Source organism: Stenella coeruleoalba (assembly GCF_951394435.1).
Source record: "Stenella coeruleoalba genome assembly, chromosome: 12".
Classification (NCBI taxonomy): domain Eukaryota; kingdom Metazoa; phylum Chordata; class Mammalia; order Artiodactyla; family Delphinidae; genus Stenella; species Stenella coeruleoalba.
In genome coordinates this window covers 43,059,772-43,069,596 of record NC_137158.1, presented here as the reverse complement: position 1 = coordinate 43,069,596, position 9,825 = coordinate 43,059,772, and the positions used below count along the sequence as shown (strand labels likewise).

Below are 9,825 nucleotides of genomic sequence, written 5' to 3'. Positions count from 1 at the left end.
AGACCACTTACAAAGTGTCAAATTTCCCATTTACGTTTAGTGGTCAGCCTCTAGAAGATTCGAATGAACTCTTCTTTGAACCACTTATTCTTTGATAATTTATATTTTTGTAGGTTGCATGCTGTGATTTTATGAATCATGTTTTTAACAGGGTAACAAGAGTTGCTCCACTTTATAGAATTTTTTAGTTCTAAAATCAGTTATATTAAATATAAAGTTAATTCAAACAAGCCCTCTTTTCCAAGTAGAACACAATATCATCTTAGTAGATTTTTCTGTTTCCCTTATAGTTTTATTTCAAAGTCATAGGACTAATAATGGATACACATAGAATTTAGACTTCTTTTTTTTTAAATTTTGGTGCTGAAAGAGACTGGAGAGAGAATCCAGTTCCATTTCTGTACTTTACAGATGAGGTAAATGATGGTGATCATAAACCAGGCCTGCCTCTGAACCTCCTAGATTTTTTTTTAAACATGTGAAGTTCAGGTATCTCTGTTCCCTCTTAGCTGCTGTTTAATTTTTCCAGTCTATCTGCTAGAAGGCACTGTTCTTGTGGCTGACCATCAGTAGGCTTGAGGAATTTTCCTTTACTGGTTGAAGTGTTGGCAAGTGGACCGAGAGCTTCTTGCCAATGCTTATCAGCACACTTAGCTCAGCTTTTCAAGGGCTCAGTCAAGCCGCTCATCCATTGCTGACAACCTGAAGTCTAGAGGTAAAATCTCCACACGTCCTCTGTGTTGCCATGTATTTTTAAATGGCACACCCCAGAAAACAGAACTTAATCTCATTTCTTCATGCTCACTGTACTGCCTAAGGCGTGGCTCTTGGATGGCCAGTCCTGTTCTAACCCGTAGACTTTCATCCTTATGAAGAAGTGTCCAGAAAGTACTAGGGATCTAATGTACAACATGATAAATGTAATTAACGCTGCTGTATGTTATATATGAAAATTGTTTAGAGAATAACTCCTGAGTTCTCAAGAAATAAATTGTTTCTATTTCTTTAATTTTGTATCTATTTGAGATGACGGATTTCACTAAACTTAATTGTGATAATCACTCCTTGGTGTACGTAAATCAAATCATGACGCTTTACACCTTAAACCTATACAGTGCTGTATGTCAGTTATATCTCAGTAAAACTGGAAGGAAAAAAAAAAGATGTAGCCATCCAGAGCTTTTGATACAAATTTGTAATCACATGACTGAGCCAGAAAAGGAAAGTGATACATATCAAAATCACAAAAAAATTTTAAAGAATTATAAACCATGATATAGCCATAACTAAACACATTTTTCCTATTGAAAATACTTGACTGAGTCCTTACATTTGATTGTCTTTGTTCAATAAAAAAAATATGTTAAGTTTTTTTTAAGTTAAAATCCAACTTTATGCAAATAGCTACTCACTAAACAACTTTTGTTTCCATCAAAAGAGGATCTTTGGTTTGACTTGATATTGTGGGGTGTCTGCAGGTACCTGGAATGGAAACACAAAAGTAGCCATAAAGACTCTTAAACCCGGCACAATGTCCCCTGAATCGTTTCTTGAAGAGGCACAGATCATGAAGAAGTTGAAGCATGACAAACTGGTTCAGCTCTATGCGGTGGTGTCTGAGGAGCCCATCTACATTGTCACCGAGTATATGAATAAAGGTCAGGCCAGGCCTCTCGGGCTCCCCCTCACGGGAACCTGCAGCCTTGTTTTGGGGAGGGAAATGGAGCTGCCTGCTTGCTTTTTTCCTCCCTTCTCCATGAATCAAGCATTCTTATCAAGACGCACAAATTGTGTGCTCACTAATGAAAACATTTTAAGAACAGTCTATGACCTTGAATTTGCCCCCCAGATTCTTGAGAAGCGCAGTACCTTTTGCATGCTGCATGTGTCAGGAGTTCCAGCTTCTCTCCATAATTAAAGAAATTCATTTTTAGTATCAGGGGTGATACAGAGAGCTATAATAGTTTGCTGTTATTTGGAATGCCAGAGCTTGTGTTAAAAATTAAATTTTTTGCAGGGCTGAACAATTAATATCAGACACTGATCTCTGGGTTAAATTTAGTCTCCCTTTTTTCAACGTCTTTTTTTTTCAGCTCTCTTCTTAAACATCAGACGTAGAAAGACATGCTTTTAAAGAGCACATTTTAGTCTCATTCTTTTTCTCTCTTTCTAATCAAAGCAATATTGTTGGGGATAAGGCCAAAGATCGCTTTGTTTTGGAAAAATAGATGAACCAAACAAGAAACAGCCTTAAAAGGCAATTCGTTGTACATCAGAGGACACCAGTGTAATTTTTCCTTTCCACGTACTTTCTTTTAAAATATATTTGGAATTATTCTCTGACAGATTGTTTGTCCTTTGTACCCAGGGTTATTTGGTAAATAACTTTTCAATTAAAGCATGAAAAAAGTCACCAATGATCACATGAGCCTCCAGCCTCTGCCTGTGACTGTTTCAGCCCCAGTGTTCATTCTGAGCTCCTTAGGCTGTGTCATCACAGTGGCTCCGAAGCTCCAGCCGTTTTGTTTCAGATATCTTTCAAGGCCTGATTGGCCATGATCTAATGTGGGGAGCTACCTGCCCCACCCTGTATTCCTCAGATACTCTTTTCTTGATTTAAAATCTGTCAATAAGCTGGGCCAGTGATTCTAAACTTTACTTGGTATCAGAGTCACCTAACGGGCTTCTTAAAATACAAGTTTCTAGGCCAGAACTCCCAAGTTTCTGATTCGGTAGATGTGGGGTGGGACCCAAGAGTTTGCATTTCTAACTAGTTCCCCTGGGGTTGCCATTCTTGCTGGTCCAGGACCACATTTTGGGAACCACTCGGCTGGGCGCTCTTTTCCCCACTTCACTCTTGTTGGGGGTGCTGATTGGGAATGAGATTGAAGTGGTGCAGCCTTTCAATATGTTCTTCCTGTGACATAAAGGGAATTGAGTCCTGTTTTTTCTAGTTTTAATCCCATTTCTGGTGTCCCTAGAAATGGAGTCACCATAGATTTTTCTTTAAATGTATCAAGTTTTTATTTATTTATTTAAAATTTTTATTTATTTTGGCTGCACCAGGTCTTAGTTGCAGCACGCGGGATCTTCGTTGCGGCATGTTTTTGGTTGTGGCATGCAGGATCTGTAGGACTTCTTAGTTGTGGCATGCGGAGCTCGGAGTGTTACCCACTGGACCACCAGGGAAGTCCCACCATAGTTGTTTTTTTGTTGCTGTTTTTTTTTTTTTTGCGGTACGCGTCCCTCTCACTGTTGTGGCCTCTCCCGTTGTGGAGCACAGGCTCCGGACGCGCAGGCTCAGCGGCCATGGCTCACGGGCCCAGCCGCTGCGCGGCATGTGGGATCCTCCCGGACCGGGGCACGAACCCGTGTCCCCTGCATCGGCAGGCGGACTCTCAACCACTGCGCCACCAGGGAAGCCCAATAGTTTATTTTTAAAAGGTAAAACTGCCGCCTTCCAATGCATAGATTTTCTTCTGCCCTGTGTTTTTGTGTAAACCTTTTTTTTTAATCGATAGCAACTATTTCATTTAATTACCTCGTTACTTCTAATAAGAAAACCAAATACAGCCCTTCGTCAGGAATTTTTATCTTTCAAAGGAAATCGAAATGGTTTTATGTTTTGCTCATAGGAAGTTTACTCGATTTCTTAAAAGATGGAGAAGGAAGAGCTCTGAAGTTACCAAACCTTGTGGACATGGCAGCACAGGTAGGCCCTGTGGTACCTCGATTCCTGCCTTAGATTTACTGACGTGGGAGTACATGGAGCCACGTGTAACGTGTGTTCCTCGGTTTCCACAGGTTGCTGCGGGAATGGCGTATATCGAGCGCATGAATTATATCCACAGAGACCTGCGGTCAGCAAACATTCTCGTGGGGAATGGACTAATTTGCAAGATCGCCGACTTCGGATTGGCCAGGTTGATCGAAGACAATGAGTACACAGCAAGACAAGGTGGGCACTTGAATGAGGAAGGCTCCTGGTCACATCCCACTCAGCCCTTCCTCCCTCCTTCCCTTCCTTCCTCTGGAAAATATTTGGACTGTCATTCTTTGGCTAGGTTCTTCCTTCTTGATCTGGTGGGAATCTGACAGCTCTGCAGGTGGGAGACTGTTGTGGGTTCAGTGCGTGAACGAGATGTTGCTTTTTGGTGCGTGAGCGTCTGCTGATGTCCTCCTGGCTCGTGCCGCCCTCCTCCCTGCACCCAGGCTCGAGGCACTTTGCCTTGGGAGGAGAGGGCTGCGGAAGGCCAAGAGAGCAGTCGAGTAGTAGCTCATCACGCCATCGAGGTCTCAGCCAAAAACAGAAGGCGCCGCTCATTGGAGAATTTAGCAAAGGAGTTATTTACAATGGCCCGGGCAGGGTTTAGGAAAACCGACAGGGCATGACGCGGCATCCCAGAGCTGGTAACAGCACCAGAACTAAGAACGAGCAGCTGTGCAGAGAGGCCCCCTCGGGTGGAGACGGGCAGCTGGGGCGGATCTGGGGGGTGCGCGGCCGAGCTCACTCTTCAGCCTTCCTCCAGATCTTCTGCCAAACCCCACTAGAGCCAGCGGTCAAAGGAGCCCATTGATGAGTCCTGATGGGTCCAGAGCAGGGAGAAGACGAGTAGAAAGGGGATGTAGAGGGCCGACAGAAGAGAATAACTCAGTCCCTGGAGAAGCTCCACCTCCTTTAATCATCCCCTCCATCCTGCCTCCTCCAAAGATTTATAGGAATTAACCTCTACATAAAATACATCCCAAACCAGCAGCCACTCCAGTGGGACAGCTTTTCAGATGCTTCTAGAGCAGTAGATACCGGGGAGGGAATTCCCGGCGTTATTTCCTTTCTTCCTGGAACCTCACGTAGTGGTCAAAGGATAAATGTGTGGAACTGAATGTGCAGTTTGCAGTCATTGTAGGTTCCTCATGGAAAAGATAATGCTCGTGTCTGAAGGAAAGGGGTCACCTTCATTGTTATTGTTTTTAACCAAAACCTAGTCATTCCGAGCAAGGCTGAGCAGTGACCGGAGTGGATTACAGGGGAGTGCTTTCTACTAAAGGTTATCATGGCCACCTCTGTCATTCTTCTTCTTTCTTTCCTTCTTTTTTAATTCTTTCATTTCATGCCAATTCTTCCCTCCTTTTATCCTTCTCAGCAGTCTCAAGTGATGAGGAAAAACGCTAAACTAAGACCTTGCCTCGCACAGATGCTGTCCAAAGGCTAAATTACAGGTCGGTCAGACAGCTCGGCTATTTGAATTTCCCCAGCACGTGGCAGTTCTTGTCCTGGAGCCAAATGCCCACACAACAAGCAGCGCGCGTGCACACACACACACACATACACACACCAGCGCATGGCCAGATGGTGTACCATATCACTAATCAAAGGCTCACAGGCAGCTTTGATTGGCTCCACAGTCCAAAGAGGAATGTGGATGTGATCTTGAGTCAAGATGAGCTACGAGGGTCTGAAGTGCCCCTGGGTCTGAGACCTGGGCCTGAATGAGAGAGTTTACCCTGAGGCAAACCTGTGAGATCCCAGCTCACGGACCCGGAAGGAGAGGAGAGCAGGTGAAGGTTGCGAGACATGAATCTTTGATTTAGGAAGGGGTGGGAATGGAGTGGGTCGTGTCAGCATCGTTCCGTGTGTGAGTGGAATTCTGGGCTGGAGGGAGCAGTTCAGGATTTGTTTCTCCCCTTCTCCTGGGCTCTGGACTCTCTAGAATGTGTTGTTAACAGCCTTGAACCATCAATAACTGAGAAGGTTGCAGGGCCAGAGCCCGAGCATGCTGGCAGGGATGCTGTTGACAGAGCTGGGTGTTTAGTTCACGGGGTGAGATGCCCCTGGCTGTGGCCCTGGGTGATTGGAGTCCGGGGGCAGGCATGTCAGGAGCCCCTCGAGGCTGTGCCCTCACAGTGTGCTGCTGCTGTGAGGCAGGGCCCACGGGGCCACCCTCAGCCCTGGCCATCCTGCCTTCCTCCCTGGAGAGCTGTCCTGACTGCCTTTCTGGTGGCTTCCTCACCTCCACCATCACTTCCCAGATGCTGTCCTGACGCCCTTCAGAGGGTCAGCTTCACACCCTTAATTTCCAAATAGAATCCTCCACCCTTCCCTCTTAAAATTCTTTTTTCTTCTCTCTTCCCTTTTACAACTATCTTCCCATCCATGCCAAACACTGGAAGGAGATAAGTAAGAAGAAGTAAATGAACTGGAGAACTGAACCGGGGGGGAAAAAAAGAAAGACTGGGGCCCCGGGATTTTCAAGGAGAATAAAAGAAATGCTGCAACGGAGGAAAAAGAAGAAGCAGGGGCGTTTACAGGATACCTACCCAGTGCCAGGCCCGAGCGGGAAAGATAGAAACAGGCTCAGAGGGGTTAAGTAACGTGTACAAAGTCACACAGCTAGTAAAAGGGCAGAGGCAGGATTTGAATCCAGGTATGGCTGGCCCTATCGCATCTGCCCTCTTAAGCTATGCTGTCTCTCATCAAGACAGTGATTAAAAGAACAGAAAATAAAAATTGAGAAGGTTAGTCATAAGCTCCTTTTCCCCCTTTATGGAAAAGGTTTTTAAGGGGCACTTCTAAAGTGCATGTGTGAGGGAGTTGGAAGACCTTCATTTGCCAGCTCTGAGACAGCCCAGCTGTTTACAAAATGCCTCCCGAGGGTCTGCCCTGCCCGGGCCACTTTACGAGGCAGGCAGGGCCTGATGTGTAGCTGCTGGTGTGCTCTGCAGATGGCACGCGTGCTTCACGCTGAAGTTTCTGTGGGGGATTAGTCAGTTCCTCCAGACAGCTGCTCCACGTGCCTGAAGATATTTGCACATCAGGTTTTATGTTCCCCACAGGCCACAGCCAGGCCGCATCTTGATTATGGAAGTGTGGGCAGTGTTCAGAAGCGTGTGCCAATCACAGGTATTTTAGGACTGTGGGTGACCATTGTTTCTCAGCACAGTTGTGAGGTTCCCATGTGAGGCACACGGAAATGTCTGTCGCCCCCCTGAGTGGATGAGCTGGCATTTCCCCCGGGCACCAGCAGAGCTGGCATTGGGACCTGGGTTAAACTGCGCCTCCTCTGTTCCTTTCCTCCTCCCTGCCCCACTGGACTGTAAGCAGCAGCCCCGTGTCGGGGAGAAGGTCAAGACCAGACCCAAAACCTAGGGGGGTGGTCCTCGGCCGACAGCATTCCGGAGGTCGCTAGAAGTCCTTTGGTATCGTTCATTCTCTGCTACCTCTGCATGTCCCTCAGTGACAGCAGCTAGATCTTCTTTAGTCACAAACTCTTGTTACGTTCTGTCCAATCAGGATCTCTGAGCAATGACAAAATTAGTTATTTGAGCGCCTTTCAAAGTGAAAGGGCTTTGCTAGGAGCTGCTGATAGAAAGAAGCCAAAGACTGCACAGGGGCAGGCAGCAAGCCTGGGGTAGAACCAGATTTGAAACCCAGCCCTACCATCCACCAGCTCTGGGGCCTTGGGCAAGTTACTTAACGTTTCCACACCTCAGCTTGCTTATCTGTAAAGTGCAAATATACTCCTCCTGCTTTGTGCTTTAATTTTTGCAAAGATTAAGTGAAACAGCACATGTAAATTGTTTGGCGCAGTGCCCAGCATGTAGCGACTGGTAAACGAAAAGGACTTTTGTTGTCATATCCTGGACAAGACTAAGTTCTTGGGGGATAAACAGATGCGAAAATGGGCTGTAGACACATGGAAAGGCTCAAACACCATTCTGGAAAGGGCGAGAGGGATCAAAGGTAATTCCCTGGTGGTCACATGTGCGTAATCACGAGGATAAAGTTGCCAACAACAGGAATGAGTGGGTTGGGAAGAAGGTCTTATTTTCAAAGAACGAGGGTGAATTTGGCTTGGGATTTGTAGAGCTTGAGGTGGCTGGAGCAGTATGTCCCAGCTTGGTGCCCAAGCCCAGAGAGGTCAGTCGGGGTGCCTTCACCTGCTGCCACTGCCATGGGGCCTCACCTCCCAGCCCTCCCCACCACGGCACCACCCTTCAGCTGACCGTGGCCTCTCACCCCCAAGCCGCCTGCACCCTCCCCTGAGGTCTGATCACAGCCCCTCCAGCCATCAGTTCCTCCAGAGCTCACACAGACCATGGGAGAATTCTTGACACTTTCTTCATGAGTTTTCAGGAGGCTCCGTGCTGACTAATGTTGATTTAAACATAACAAGCTCAGGTAGACCTGGCTTATGTATCAGAATGGCTTGCTTTCGTGGACATTGATTATTTTTTTTATTGAGCCATACTATACATACAATAAAATGAATAAGTCTGAAATGTACAACTCAGTGAACTTTTACATACATATGTGCCCCTGAAACCAGCCACAGATGAAGACACAGACACTGCCAGCCCCCTAAGGACCTCCTCATCCCCTTCAACCAGTCACCACTCCACGTGGTAGCCACTGTCTCACCTCTATCACCAGAGATTCCTTTTTCCTGTAACTGAACTTCATATAAACAAATCATACAGTATTACTCTTTGGCGTCTAGTTTCTTTCTCATCAGGTCAGTGAGATTTATCCATGTTGCTGCATGTAACAGTAGTTCTTTCCTTTTCATTTCTGAGTAGTATTCCATTGTACAGATAGATCCGTGTATCCATTCTACTGGTATTTCTAACTGAGGGTCTTTATGAGTTTAGCTGCCGTGGTGGCGGTCATGTCCTCCTATCTCCTGGGTATGTTCCCTGCAGTGGAATTGTTGGTCTTAGGACAGGCCTATGCCACCCAGCAGGTTTTGTGGCCGTATCTTTAAAGATAGAATACACAGTCACTGTGTTGTTTCCTGGTGGTGTACTTCCCTGTAGGCTGCTAAGGCAGCCTCCTGATGAGGAAGCTGTGGTTGGCAGTCAGGAAGCCCGAGTCTGAACTAGCTCCCACTTACAAGGTTGGTGTGTCCCCAGGCAAATCACTTAACCTTTTTCAGCCTCATTTTTTAGCATCTGTAAAATGGAGGTAATAAAAATAATAACCTCACATAATTAGTGTGAGAATTAAATGGGCTCTCTATAAAAGTTGTTGGAGGGTTGTGAAATATAAAAACCATTCTTATAACCTGAAGTTTTTGTGTTTGATGTAAATTTTCCTGAAAGGGGTCTTTATTTTCTTACCTAAAAAAGATTTTTAAGGAAAAAGCTATCAGTAATCAGTAAAGAAAAATCAATCTTGTAAGAGAAAAAATATATTATTTCATTATTTTACAGCCAATTCTATTTATCTGGGCAGTCACCATTTCATATTACCTACATGCCCAAGGGCCCCTCTGACCACACAGCTGGGAGCCGGTGGTCTACTCACCATCTTCTCCAGCAGATTTGCCTTCTCTGTTGAGAACTGTCCCTGCCTTCTTGCCACTGTTGTTTTTAATCTTGTCAACTCTAAACACCCATCACTGCTAATTAGCTGTGAGGCTTTGGACGAGTTACTTAACCTCTCTAAGCCTTTATTTCCTCCTCTGAAAACAGGGATAATAATAGTTACCTTCATCAGAGAATTGTTGTATACTTGCCTGAGAATATACATAAAACACTTAGCACAAAGCAGATGCTGAGCTGATAGTTGTATAATTTTAGTTAGTAGAGGTACCAATAGTAACATCACTACTGTTGATCCAGTGGAGTGATAGTACTGCGTGCGCGCTCCCTCTCTCCCTCCTTCCTTCCTTCCTTCCTTCCTTCCTTCCTTCCTTCTCTCCCTCCTCTGTCTCTGCATCTGTCTCTCTGTCTCCACACACACACCCCTCTTGGCCTTTCCTGACCCCCTCCATAGGGTCTCCCACATGAAGGACCTGCCTATTTAACCCTTTCCTCTCCTGATTT

General features: G+C 45.6%; 1 protein-coding gene across 4 annotated transcripts in view; it reads left to right on the top strand.

The window, feature by feature from the left end:
- The window catches only part of FYN (FYN proto-oncogene, Src family tyrosine kinase), a 211,801-nt gene that overhangs the window by 174,343 nt on the left and 27,633 nt on the right, over positions 1-9,825 (top strand). For all 4 annotated transcript variants that reach the window (XM_079939935.1, XM_079939934.1, XM_079939932.1 and 1 more), the window contains 3 exons: positions 1,479-1,658; positions 3,636-3,712; positions 3,805-3,958. In XM_079939935.1, the coding sequence (XP_079796061.1) occupies positions 1,479-1,658; positions 3,636-3,712; positions 3,805-3,958 (411 nt within the window). The remainder of the gene's footprint in view (positions 1-1,478; positions 1,659-3,635; positions 3,713-3,804; positions 3,959-9,825) is intronic.